Source organism: Lolium perenne, chromosome 2 (assembly GCF_019359855.2).
Source record: "Lolium perenne isolate Kyuss_39 chromosome 2, Kyuss_2.0, whole genome shotgun sequence".
Classification (NCBI taxonomy): domain Eukaryota; kingdom Viridiplantae; phylum Streptophyta; class Magnoliopsida; order Poales; family Poaceae; genus Lolium; species Lolium perenne.
Genome location: NC_067245.2, coordinates 116900629 through 116914570, shown reverse-complemented (window position 1 = coordinate 116914570; position 13942 = coordinate 116900629). Strand labels below are relative to the sequence as shown.

At 47.8% G+C, this 13942-nt stretch overlaps 2 protein-coding genes across 2 annotated transcripts; one reads left to right on the top strand and one right to left on the bottom strand.

Annotated features, from left to right (window-relative positions):
• Positions 1-651: 651 nt before the first annotated feature.
• Positions 652-2061, top strand: LOC127333573 (aquaporin PIP2-4). The gene is made up of 3 exons (XM_051359955.2): positions 652-1365; positions 1473-1613; positions 1707-2061. The coding sequence occupies exons 1-3, from the start codon at positions 757-759 to the stop codon at positions 1815-1817; spliced, it is 861 nt and encodes a 286-aa protein (XP_051215915.1). The 5' UTR covers positions 652-756; the 3' UTR covers positions 1818-2061.
• Positions 2062-5429: 3368 nt separating this feature from the next.
• LOC127333574 (ATP synthase subunit d, mitochondrial) lies at positions 5430-7447 on the bottom strand. The gene is made up of 5 exons (XM_051359956.2): positions 7159-7447; positions 6532-6613; positions 6049-6113; positions 5828-5914; positions 5430-5753 (listed from the first exon to the last, which is right to left on the bottom strand). The coding sequence occupies exons 1-5, from the start codon at positions 7324-7326 to the stop codon at positions 5652-5654; spliced, it is 504 nt and encodes a 167-aa protein (XP_051215916.1). The 5' UTR covers positions 7327-7447; the 3' UTR covers positions 5430-5651.
• Positions 7448-13942: the final 6495 nt, after the last annotated feature.

The following is a 13942-nucleotide window of genomic DNA, read 5'->3' as shown; positions in this document are numbered from 1 at the left end:
TGGTGGCTAGATAAGTTCTCGTTGAGATTAGTTAAGTATTATTTTGGGGTAAATAAATGTTGGAGGTTGTTTAACCGGTGTTCATATAGCTAAGGCCAGAACAAAATAATGTGAACACATGTTAATATCAGACCTGGAAACTCCCTTTCCAATGTATACAGCCGAGTTAGCGGGAAATCTACTTTGGCTAATAGGTCTAGATGCACCCCATTTAAAATCATGTTTCAAAATGTCTCAAAATTCTAAAAAAAATATATCAGAGTGTACACCCAGACATTCTATGTTCGCACACGAAGTTTGAAGAAAAAATATTATTTTTTGTGGCTAGTGTAAAAAGAACAATTTCCGGGGCTCCAAAATAGCTTTTAACGAGACATTTTTTTGTCTTTTTTACATAGTGCACACAGAATGTTTTTCCCTGCCAAACTTTTGTGAGCTAACATAGAATGTGAGGATGTACACTCAGGATTATATTTCGAATTTTTTAAAACATTTTGAAATAAATTTAATTTTTTTATAATAGGTGCATCTAGGACAAAACACCATGTCTCGAGGTAGCTCGAAACAATTTTCTAAAATTAAGGTAATCCATTCCTGTTAAAACCTTTTGAGCCTTAACCCCTATAAATACCACCGGTCACACCTCAAAGACCACAACGCAAACACAAGAAAATAGCTGTCAAGCAAGTAACCCTGCTTGCATCCTAGAGTTCGAAGAAGATCACAAATTCAAGTAGGCAAGCTAGCCACCATACAATGGGCAAGGAGGTTGACATGGCTGCCCTCGAGTCTGGCGGCGCACGGGACTACGCGGACCCTCCGCCAGCGCCGCTCGTCGACATTGATGAGCTCGGCAAGTGGTCCCTGTACCGCGCGGTGATCGCGGAGTTCGTGGCTACGTTGCTCTTCCTCTACATCACCGTGGCGACGGTGATCGGGTATAAGCACCAGACAGACGCTTCGGCGTCCGGCGCCAACGCGGCGTGCGGCGGCGTGGGCATCCTCGGCATCTCGTGGGCGTTCGGCGGCATGATCTTCGTCCTGGTCTACTGCACCGCCGGCATCTCCGGTGGCCACATCAACCCGGCCGTGACGTTCGGGCTGTTCCTGGCGCGCAAGGTGTCCCTGGTGCGCGCGCTGCTCTACATCATTGCGCAGTGCCTCGGCGCCATCTGCGGCGTCGGGCTCGTCAAGGGGTTCCAGAGAGGGCTGTACGACCGGTACGGCGGCGGCGCCAACGAGGTCAGCGCCGGGTACTCCATCGGAACAGGGCTCGCCGCCGAGATCATTGGCACCTTCGTGCTCGTCTACACCGTCTTCTCCGCCACCGATTCCAAGCGCAACGCTCGTGACTCCCATGTCCCGGTAAATGCACAAGCTCCTGACGATTTCTATTGTGCGCATTGTAGGAAATTGTCGTAGCTTGTGCTCATCGCGTCATTTTTTTTCTCCATCTTTTGTGATCAATGTAGGTATTGGCGCCGCTGCCAATCGGGTTCGCCGTGTTCATGGTGCACCTGGCGACGATCCCGATCACCGGGACAGGGATCAACCCGGCGAGGAGCCTCGGCGCCGCTGTCGTCTACAACGACAGCAAGGCCTGGAGTGACCAGGTACAAACACATTTTACAAGAAACAAGTTCACACTTTGAAGGGGTGTCATTAGCTGATACTATATATTGCACTGCTGCTCGTATCTGATGCAGTGGATCTTCTGGGTGGGGCCATTCATCGGCGCGGCGATCGCAGCTCTGTACCACCAGATCGTCCTCCGGGCCAGCGCAAGGGGATACGGCTCCTTCCGGAGCAACGCCTAGATCGCCCACCCGTCGATGGAGGCAATTGGCCTCTGTCTCCTTCAGGGTTTAAGATGAATGGAGAGGGTGTGTGTGTGATGGTTATTTGCCAGTACTACTTTCAGTCCACTGTGAAGTCTGCAGTGTGCCGCGGCAGCGCAAGTGAGGTGTCTGTGTTTGTGCGCTCGATTGAAGGAGTTGTAACTTCCACTGTGTGCTTTTCCAATTCCAAGCATCTGTCAGCAATAAAGTGAGACGGAAGAATACAAGTGCCCTCTCCTTGGCTGTACCACTTGTTCGATTGGTAATCTGGAGAAAATATTGTAAACTGGTGGAATCTCACTGAAACTAACTTGCGAATATTGTTTTGTGTTACTACATTGAATCTTTGACGGTGGTCTTCACTTTTACCTGCCGCTGAAGCTTATATATTTATATATATGTTCAAAGTTGACATCGATATCGTCATGAACTTGAAGTGAATACAATTAATGTTAGAAGAGAGCAAATTTCCTCATCACGAGCAAGTTCGAGCTCAGAATTTAAGATCAAGGATATGACCATGAAGGAGGAGTTCGATAGGTGGCAGCTTGCGAATGTTCCGTGGTTCCTCTTTTGTTTTTCCGGAACCCGTTGTAACACCGTGACAGTTAGGAGAGCATGCTTGTGGTGGGGAGCTGCCACCTCTTGTTGTCAGCACAACTTTACCTTCTTCGACACTCTTCTATATGATCGATACACCTCCTTCCATATTGTATTCTCGAAAAAGGTTAGAGCTCAGTTAGCAACCTTATACTACTAGGTATCTTTATCCAGGTGTTATCTTCATTTAAATGTTATCTTCGTTAGTTGAAACAAGAAATCCTCATAAGAAGAAAAAAAAGAAAAACACCAACAAATATAGCGACAACCAGTGCGTCAGTCTATGATCCCTGGCTACTTCTGGCGCCCGTTCGTTCACAGGTCATTGTCTTTGAAATACCAAACGCACTAGCAGCCCAAAGGTGATACTATAGCTCCATTTTTAAGCAGCCTTTAGTTGCTTTCAACAGTCCATGGCGGTGGCCTGCTCTGCTATGTGTTTATGCTCAATTCCGCTCGACTATTGCTATAACAAGCTGTTCCAGTGACATGTCAAACGTAAGGCAAATTCCTGCCAGTCCAAACACCTAAACACAAGACAAAATTTCATTCAAATAAAGTAAGATGGAAGAAGAAGAGTGACGAGGAAGAAAGATAAGTGTCCTCCTTTACTGTATCACTTGTTTGATGGTTTTCGGGAGAAAATCTTGTGAACTTTTGGAGTCGCACTAAAGCTAACCTGTGAATATCGTTTCCTGTTACATTGACTGTTTTACCGTTTTCACGGTTACCTTTTGAGGGAACATATAGGTTGAAGTTCCTTTTTTCAACAGAAAATTGTTGAAAATTGACCTCTATATAGGCATGAAATTTGTAGTGATTACAGATAGTGTTAGAGTAATGTTCGATATTTATGTCACTTTCAACTTATAATATCCAACATGGTATTATCTTTTTAACTGAATGTGGAAGTATTCATATTATTGACCTATGTGAAGGGTAATCATTGTTTTTTTTCGATATGGGAGCATCGCCCCAGCATCTGCATCAATAGATGCACACGGCTATCTATATTGAAATAGATATGAATCAACCAAAGGAATAGCGGGATTGGTGTTGCTTCAGCCATCTCGACCTTTCTTCTACATAATTAATACACCTTTCAGGATATCCTCTCGAGAAAAAAAATGGTGGAATACTTGTGGTGTTGAGGACGACTGTGCTGCAACACGGCCAGGGAATTATCTGAGCTTGAATCTACTAGAAATGCGCTAGCCTAAGAGCATCTCCACTGGTGGCTGCCAAATATGTGGGCTTCCCACACCGGCACACCTTATAATTTTTAGGGATCGATACTAATTCAAGTGAAGACAACGTTTTTCATTCAAATTTAGTTGCATATTACAAAGCTGAATGAAAACAACAAAAATTACTAAAACCTAGCCTACTCGCTGTCGGTTAGGGCACTCGATGAGCCAGCCTCGCCGCTATTCTTCCCCTTGGCATTCTATGCCTACTCCTGCACCCACCTCTCCACCCTTGCTTTGTGCATCTGGAATTCTCTCCACCTTTGCTTCGTGCATCTAGAATTCTGAGGTGCAACATCGTTGCACGTGTCGCCAGAGTTTCGTGCGACGTTGGTCTTCAATGCATCCTCGTTCTGGGTGACCCACGCTATTTTGCGAGCGGCGGCCTTGGCCAGGCTCTGAGCGTTCAGCTCGAGGATCCTCTACCGCTTGGCCTCCATCAGGAGACGACCAGCCTCCTCCATCAGCGCCCGCTCGTGGGAGATCTCGGCGACGCGCTCGTGTATGGCCGAGGTCTCCTCGAGGACCAAGATTGTGTTCCTCTGGTTCCGCACTATGTTGAAGGAGGTTAGGATCGCCACATGCTCCGGGTCCACCGTCTCCTCCTCCATGACCCTGGCCTCCACGTCCACACTAAACGCCTCGTTCCACTCGACGAACTCAAAGTCGTCAAAGTCTTCCGAAGGGAAGGCCTCCTGCTCGGGCTCCGGCGTCGGCAACATGCGGCCACTGCAGCCCAGCATGGAGTATGTGGTGAAGAGGCGGCACGGCATTGAGGCGATTCGTTGGAGGTGGGTATTAAGTCTGAGGCCACCGAGAAGGTGAGTTAAATAGGAGAATGCTTGCGTGCGAATTTACGACGGAGGTATCCGAGGCATCTACGTTCGGAAACCGGTGCTTCCATTAAAGATGGCGACTAACATCCTCCCGCTCATTAAAGAGGTGAACGCTGTTTGTGCCGCTGCCATGTCAGTCCTATCAAACATCCAACATGGTGCGAGATGCTGGCGCCCATCCAACATCCTTCAACACCCTGAACTACCAGCAACATCCAACATGGTGCGAGATGTTGGCGCGCCATCCCATCCTGAACGTAGAGGCTTACACAGGGTTGTCCAGGATTTTGCTAGGCTCTAAAATATGATGCTCTAAAATCCTAGGCTCTAAAATATGAAGCTCTAAAATCCAGTATAGAACACGCCGGCGCGTTCTATTGCCTAAAATATAACCAGTGCCTATAGGCAGGGATGCTACTGGGGCATAGTGCAGATGCTCTAAAATCCATGTCACCAGGTTCCCAGAAGCTGAGCTACTATAGCTCCATTTTCATGCTGTGACTTCTGTTGCTTTCAACAGTTCACGGCGGTGGTCTGTTCTGCACTGCATTCATCGTCCATTGCGCTCGGTAATCGGATGCCACTTTCTTGGTTAGTCGCTTTTGAACAGGGATTCAAATGCGCTACAGAACTTCAAACGGCTGTTTCAGTGACATGTCACATGTAACGCATCTTTGTGCCAGTCCAAACTCTGCTGCCTCAAATCAGACTACAAGATACATGGATCACCAACAGAGATCCTCTACTAACTCAAGTCCTCAATACATCATGAAACATGTTTTCATATGATACCTATATAGCATTATAGATGTTGATAGTATTTTCTAGAAACTTGGTCAAGCTTTACAGTGTTTGACTTCCAAAAAAAAGTTATAGGCCTTATTAGGAACAGAGGGAAAAGGAAAAGCTAAGCACAAAAGAAAACTTCATTCAAATAAGCTGATGAGCCTCACAATGATGAGGTTCAACAAAAGGTTCAAAAGAGCAGAGTTATGTTGAGTTTCAACAAGCCCCGTTCACATGCTAAAAAGGAATTCACCCAAGCTTGGATGATGAAATTCCGTCCATACATCAGGGCAAACAAGTATTATTGAATGTTCCAGTATAGGAACAGGGAGTTTCGCCGTTATCTAGTATCCCCAGTAATCGTTGCGGATCTCCTCATCAAACTTCTTCTTGAGTTCAGGGTGCTTCTCAAAGTATTCATCTGCTGTCATTGTGCTCATCTTTTTCTGCGTGTGCAAACAAGATGTTAGGGTGCATGTAAAAAGCAACTGACTCCAAGTTATTTAAAGATCCACCTCACCTTCATCTCCCTCAGTTCAGCAATCTCTTTGTCTATCCTCTCTGATTCCTTCAGAGATGTCTTCTCTGCTTCCTTCAATTCAACTACCTACACATGTCAAAAAGGAAAGTTCATAAGCATCCGATTGGCTAATAGCCATAAGTGAACATCCAGTTTGTACGAAACAAGGCAGCTATGTGAAGAACAGGAAAGCTGAGGCATAACAGGAAGTGGATCCTCACCAGGGCATCAAACTTTGGCTTGTACTCAGGAGTGACAGTATCAACAAACTTGGGGATCTCAATACCTGCATTAGTCCAAAGATTGGTATCTCAATAAGAGGTTGAACGGATTACACGAGCATAGCCTCACAAGACTAACATTTGTACTGCAAAGTAGCAAAACCAAATGCTAAATCATTCGGTATGAACTAACACTATAATAAGTGTAGTGTTAGGGGTGCCCTTGAGAAGATGGGAGACAAAAATCTCAAACCTGATGTATATATTAGAGTACAAAATATACTAACATGAAGTATCCATCAGTGAGACAAAATGGTGAATAGATCATTTTAAACTATAAGCAAATTACATTTGATATCCTTGCTTTTAATCTTGGAAACATATCAGCCGCAAGTTGCCAGTATTAAATCAAAACCAGTTTGTTTGCGATTTTTTAGCACACTAGTTTCCTACAAATAATGCAAGTGAAGAAAAAACACATACTATCGTAAGCCTGCTTGTACATATCCACCACTTTCGCTCCGATTCCTTTTCTGTAGTACTCCCAGTCAATTGGTTGTGGCTCCTGCAGTAACAATACAAATACATCACTCAGATCAGTCGCCGTACCAGAAGGAATAATGCATGTATCGAAGGTTGCCACAAGACAACAACACAAGTTCAATACAAAGCTAGCAAAACGAACAGGATTAAAACTTCAAAAGCGTTTAATATGCCAGAGAAGGGCCAGTTAGTTCATCCCCATTTCTCATTGTGCAATATACCTTCACACTGCCTCTGTTGATAGAGAACCTCACAGGGATGTGTAATTTCTTGTTGAAATCCAGGAGCGCACATATGAGGTCAAATAAGCCACACCATATTTGCATCGCTAATAACTAAACCAATTGCCTAAGTAATAACAAATACCAAAATGTAAAACCGACGTATGCTTCCCCATGTTAATCGTTCAACGAATGCCCCTTGCCCCAGGAGCAGATCCCAGGCGCACCCGCGTGGATTAGCCAAAACGTACCAAATCCCTGATCTGGTTTGACCGCGGACCAAACCCTAGCCACATTGGCCAGATCGATCGGGCGAGCGCGAGACGGTATGGGGCGGCGGAGATACCTGGGAGTACTTGGTCTGGAGCTGGTGGTTGACGTCCTCGAAGGTGCGGCGGAGGTTGGCGAACTCCTTCCGGGCCTCCTCGGAGACGAGCATCTTAGCCATGCCGTCCCAGTCGATCGCCTTGCCGGCCTTGGCCGCGAGGTCCGTCACCTTCTTGACCCCGCTCATCTTCGGCTCTGCTCGGATCTCCTTCTCCTCGCCTGGTCACCTCTCTCTGCAACCGCCGCCGCCGCCGCCGCCGCCGCTGAGATTTCTCCTCCGATCTACTACCTCAGATTAGGAAGCGAGTGGGTAACGCTGATAGGTTCCTGTTTCCATTTCTTCTTTTTGGGTGAGCTGAAATGGGCCTCCATAGGAGAATGGGGATGGACTGGAATGGGCCAGACTGCTAAAACTTAGTTTGGGCTCAAATACGCAACAGACTAAACTGTCTGTACGATGGTTTCTAAAGATTGTGATCTACAGTAAAAGATACAGGAAAAAATAAGAGGAATATAAAATCGAGCACGTGGGTTTGAAAAAAAAAAGCATTAGAAACCATCGCATAAAGTTCAAACTTGATTAAGCTCCGTGACTAAATCACCGGACAAGTCGTTCTATAAATTGTGACATTGTCTAACACACACAAAAAATACATTGACGAGAGAGCATGGCTCCAAATTTTGTGTTTGATCTAGAATGGATGGGTGGGGAATACACAAATTTCAACTTGAATATGGAGAGGGTAGAAACGTCCTCTTTCCTAACTTTCATGTGTTTGCCTCCTCAAGTCGTCCTTAGCACATGTCGTTGTCAAAGACACATGGATACCACTATCGCTCTCATTGTGCACCATGGGATTCATATAGGCATCCTATAGCCTGGTAACAAAGAACGGCGACATACCACCACTAGACCGATATCTCCTAGTCGGGGATCTTCTTGATTGTTTGCCAACTATATATGGTATTGTCTCGCATAATCTAGACTCTTGGATTACACGGGTTTTAGACCTACTCCGTTGTTCCGACAATTGACACATACATACCTTGATTTTTGGCTCAATTTTTTTAAACCAAATAGTTTTTAGACTATGAAAAGCTACCTTGTTTGTTTTCGATGAGGCCTGATTTGATATCCTAATTTGACGGACCTCTCACCAAACGGATGTGTTTTTCTAACACACATATTATGGACTTGCAAACAGAATGAGAAGGAGACTGATGCACGAAGCCTCTACACGCCTTCCAAATTAAATACACGTCACATCCTTAAAATATGAGGAGAAAGCAACACAAGCCGCGACATGTCGTGGGTTGTACCGGAATGAGATATGCTAATCGTAGCCTAATCTTTATTAGTTGGGAACAACTACATTATCTCATCCTGATTCCTGATGCCATTCCAGGATAAGCAAGCAAACAAACGACAGAGCATATGCAACATCAGCCAGCCAGGGATCATCGCTTGCCTGCCCCAAACCATTCTCTGTCTCCAGCGTCCCACGGGCTCAAGCTCAATCATGCGTGATCATCAACCGATGTTAGCTGAAAGGTCCCTGTCTGCTCACAGTGACATGTCTAACCCTAGGCTTCACTTGTTTTTTGATGCATGGCTAGCTAGAGACGGAAGATGAGGATACAGAAATGCTAAATCATCGGCTGATTGATCTAATCTACAGTATGTATCCAGGTACGTACGGGATGGAGCTGTTGGTACGTTACAGTTAGCGAGATAGTGAGACTACGTACGGTGTTGAAAACTTGAGGTTCTGAAAAAGCATTGTGGCCACATCTTGTTCCGCGGGGCGGTGGCCTGTCCCGCCCTGTTTGCGCTCAATTATTTGGCTGCCGTCCGCTCCAGAATTCTCAGCTAGCCATGTTGCTTTCGAATAGGGGCATGGCGGCGGCTCGACGAATGATTTGAGGTGCTTGTTTATGTCCTCATCGTCGTCACTTGAAGAAGAAAATGTGCCGACCAAAGGACTTGAGTTTGCTCGGGTTTCAGTTGAAACTGTCTTGGCGTTTGCTACCTTACGAGCTACCAATGCTTAATCAGACGTGTGACAGTGAAAGAAACAAATAAATGCCAAGAAAAAAAGTCGATCCACTCAAGGAACACGAAGCCGTGGCAACGGCATGATAGTCTACTGAAGGATGATAGTCAATAGCTACAACTTTTCTGAATCGTCACGGTACAATTCAATATTTTTCTTTTCTTCTTTGCTAGAGGAGATCTATCAGACAAGCTTTAGCTAGACTCACCCGGCTAGCTGCATACCGTTGTTCAAAAGCTCTATCTAACAATTTGAAGATTCTGATGCCTTGTAGGGTAGAAAAAAAAGGTTTAGCCCGTGCCCAATCCGCCTCTTCGGATTGTCTTCAGGTAGGACTGTTCACTAGCAGTCTCGCTGCATATATACAGCAGCCCGCGCCAAACCGGGTTCTAACAGCCATGTCTACTGAAACCATCCAATCTTATAGCCGTGCATGTTGCCTTGCCCTAACAGTTCTTGCATTGGGATTGCACCCATATTCCAGAATGACGATAGAGCCACAAACCTTTTATTCCACTATTTAGAGTATCAGATTTATAAAGCTTTAAAACTCATGGTTGCACAGGGTGTACATAAAAATCAACTAGAGAAGGAACAGAAAAACAATGCGCTTAAGACCATCCGGAAGACTTCTAACAAGCCCAAAGCCACCTTAATTGTAGATAGCACATGCAACCGTCTTCAGACAGCTACATCTAGAAACCATATATAGGCATGTCGCACTTTGAATAGCAGATAATACCGTTCCTACATTCAAAAGGTAGCCATATGGATAACCTATATCAAATGAGCAGCTCCAACGTTATTAAAGACCATATCCTCCATTTCTAGCCCACACTAAAGCGTAAACACTTATACAAGTACAAGCTTTAGGTTTATTTTCTACTACATTGAACTGGTTACCAAACATATTGGTAACATTGGGGGAGTACTAAAGGTAAAGTGAACAGCTCTTCAAATAAGACATTCAAAGGAACAAGCAAAAAAGGGATAACTAATAGACTCAAGCAGATTTCTTGCAACAAATCCAATTTTTCTTAGCGAGATCATGTTTTGTGAGAATATCCTTTTGAACAAGGAACCACATAAAAATCTTCATCATTAAAGGTAAATTTTATTTTTCAAATGTATTTTCTTAAGATAGCTGTATGACCATTCATCATATCAGCATATAGATTTCACCGTCAACTATCCCAAAGTTCAAAGATTCCATATGAATCTATCTTTTGCGCCTCACAAATTAATCCTCGTTAATCTTCGCACTAATTGTGGCCAAGTTTTCTGTTTATTTTTCGTTTAACACTCTTCTAACTTTGATATTCAGATTAGCTCCCATAAGGACATTGGCAACTAAATTTTTTTGACGAATAGGGGCATGGCAGCGTTGCTTTGGAATAGGGTTTTGGCGGCGGTTCGACGAATGATTTGAGGAGCTTGGTTATGTCCTCATCGTCCCATGAGGAAGAAATGTGCCGACCAAAGGACTTAAGCTCGCTCGTGTTACAGTTGAAACTGTCTTGGCATTTGCTAGCTTACGAGCTACCAATGCTTAATCAGGTGTGTGACAGGGCAAGAAACAATTAAATGCACACGAAAGAAGGTCGATCCACTGAAAGAACACGAAGCCGTGGCCATGGATGATCAACTGAATTGTTTATTTTTTGGGGAGAGGATAACATCCTTAGCTACCAGTTATTCTACAGTAGTAAAAAAACAGTTTAGCCCGCGCCAAATCCGGCTCTTCAAATTGTCTTCAGGTAAGACTGCTCCCAATGTCACTGGCATATACAGCAGGACAGGCCAAACCGGGTTCGAACACCTAGCTATGTCGACTGAAACCATCCAATCTTATGACCATGGATGTTGTCTTGCCCTAAACAGTTTCAGAGGTGGGATCGCACGCATATATGCCGGAATGACATGTAGCTTGTAGCCTGCAGAGTCTGACGTTAGAAATGAGATTCTAGCGTGCTGCTAGATCTCGCGTGCACTGTTCCAATATGTTCCATTGAGTTTAAAATGAACATGCTAAAACCTGATGAAAACCTCACAGCACGAATCCTAAAGCAGGGAACGGACGGCAGAAACACGCACGCTAGAATGGCCTCGTTTGACATGCATAGTGATTGAGGGTTCAATGTGCTCATGCTCTTTTTAGAGCATCCCCACTCGTTTGGCCTCCCCATGCCGAAATCCGGGGATAATTTCGTCCGGATTGGACGGAAAAATGGCGTGGGGAGGGCCAGTTTCCCAGCCGCGATCCCAGGCGTAGCCGTTGATTTAATTTTGAAAAACGTAAAATTGAGGTAATACGGCAAAAAACGACTGAATTTGGACTAACTTTAATGATATTTACTATATAGAGGGCGAAGTTCATACATAGAGGCCGAATTCGACTATATTTCGAATTCGGCTAGGGGAATACAACTCTAAATTTCAAAACACGGCGCTCTACATGCCGAAATGGCGGTAGAACACCGTGTAGTCGCCGCCATCGCCGCCATCATCGTCGGAGCCGTCGTCGTCAAACTGCGGCGGCGCGGCCTGGCTGCTGCCCTGACCGGCGTCTCCCCACCGACCACTGGTGCGAGGAGGGGACGGCGACGGCGATGGTTTGTACCAGTCGTCGTCGGAGGCTTCGAGGTCGATGATGGGGACGGCGACGCCGGATGGAGGAGTCGCAGGCCGGCGGTAGCGAGCGACGTTCTCGAGGAGCCTCGCCTGCCGCTCCTCCTCCTCCTTCTCCCACTGCTCCCTCGACCAGGCGCAGGCCTGGTCGAGTGGCATGGAGTTCTCGGCGGGGACGAGGTCCTGGAGGGACCTCGCCTTGACGGCCTCGAGGATGGCGGCGTCCTCGGCGCTTTCGGCCTCCTCCACCTTCACCTTCGCTGGCTTGCGCTTCCGCTCGCCGGAGGTGTCGGGTTCGCGCTTGGGGCGCCGCCGTCCTTGTGCCGTCGATGGCTCGCGGATGACGATCCCGCCGCCGCGCGCGCGGTTGCTCGGCGGGGAAGATAGCTCCTTTTCCACTGGCGCCCAGGAGGATGGCGCCGACCTGGAGATCGACCTCGCCGCCGAACCGGACGACGAGGAACTGGCAGCCATGCGCCGTGGCTGCCATCTTCCCCTGCGGCGGCTGGCCGATGCCCTCGACAGTGGGGGCATCGTCAGAATGGGGAAGTTGCCGCCCTCGATGTGCTCGAGGACGGCCTCGAGCGTCCGGCCAGGAACGCTCCACCACCGCTTGCGTCCGGCGGCGTTGTTGCGCGGAGGCGGAGACGGCGGGCCGTCGTAGGCGGCGAGCTCCTGCTCCCACCGGCGAAGGAAGTAGTTGTTCCACGCCGTCAGGTTGTCAGGGTGGTAGCGCGGCTCGGCGCGGTCCTGGTCCGACAACGTTAGCCGGACCTCCTCGATGGCGGAGTCGAGGTAGCGTCCCTGGGGCAGCGGCGGGATTGGCACGCCGCCCGCACTTAACCGCCACCCGCCGTCGGGAGGCCTCGTGTCCGGCGGGCAGGGGTACCCCGCCTGGTGGAGGAGGTGCCCCTCCCACGCGTGGAGGGACCGGCGAGGGAAGCCGTTGTTGGCGGCGCCATCTTCGTCGTTGTAGGCCATGGATCTCGTCAAGGTAGAGGAAGAGGAAGAGGTAGAGGAAGACTGGTGCGACACGTCGCGGCGAGCCGGTGATTTATTGTCGCGTGGATGCTACACGTCCGCGGCGAGCTGACCGGCGGCAGCCTTTACTCCGCGCGGAAGACGATGCGTCTGTCGCTGACCGGCCGGGTCCATCTCTCGCGCGGAAGCCGAAGCGAAAGCGCGGGAGAGAAATCTCGGCGTTTCGCGCGCTTTCGCTTCGTCCGGAGTCCCCGAGCGCACCTCGGGGGACCGGGGATGGCGTGGGTTCGCCGGATGTATTTTGGACCAAATCCGGAGAAAAACGAGAAATCGGGGGCGCGACTGGACCAAAATTCGTCGTCCGGATGAGAAAATCGTCGCTCGAGAACCTCGTCGGGAAGACGAGTGGGGATGCTCTTACACACTGACCGCGCATGCGCGCAATCTAGCTTGGATGCTCAGTGGCCGGACTGGAAAGACTAGACCTGAGATAAGATTCAGCTGCACTTGCTGACTTTCGGTCTCAACAAGATACGGCTTTAGCCCTTTAGGTAGTGTAGTGTACCTAGCTCATGGTAGATAACAGTATGATTAGCCACCAGACCAGACAGGCCGTGTTAGCGTAACAATAATGATGGCTCCACGATTATATATGTACTGCCTATGATGAGCTTTTCGTAGTGGTAGCAATACCTGCAGGGTTTTTTTTTTTAACAGGGGTAGGATCCGAAGACCCTAGAAGCTGCTTGTATTAACGAAGCGGTGATTGCATATTGCATGAAAGCCCCTACATACCAGGGGGATTCTGGATAAAGACTGAGCTTTTACAAAAAAGACCCTAGAAAGAATATGGAAAAGCAATCAGGTCCTCCAAGCTCTGCACCGCATCTGGAAGTCGCCGTCGAATTGCTCCGCGACAAAACGGACACCGGCGCCGGGGACGAACCACTTGGTCCGGCGTCGTGGCGGGAGCGGCAGATCTTCCCCTCGGACTTCTTGGTCTCTAGGAAGTAGAGGTCGAGGAAGGTCGCCTTTCGACCATGAGATGCAGAGGCAGGGCGGTGGTAGCCGCCGAATTCAGTCCTCTGCTGAAGAACTCCTAAGACCGGGTGCCGCGCGCCCCCGAGGAGAGATCTCCCC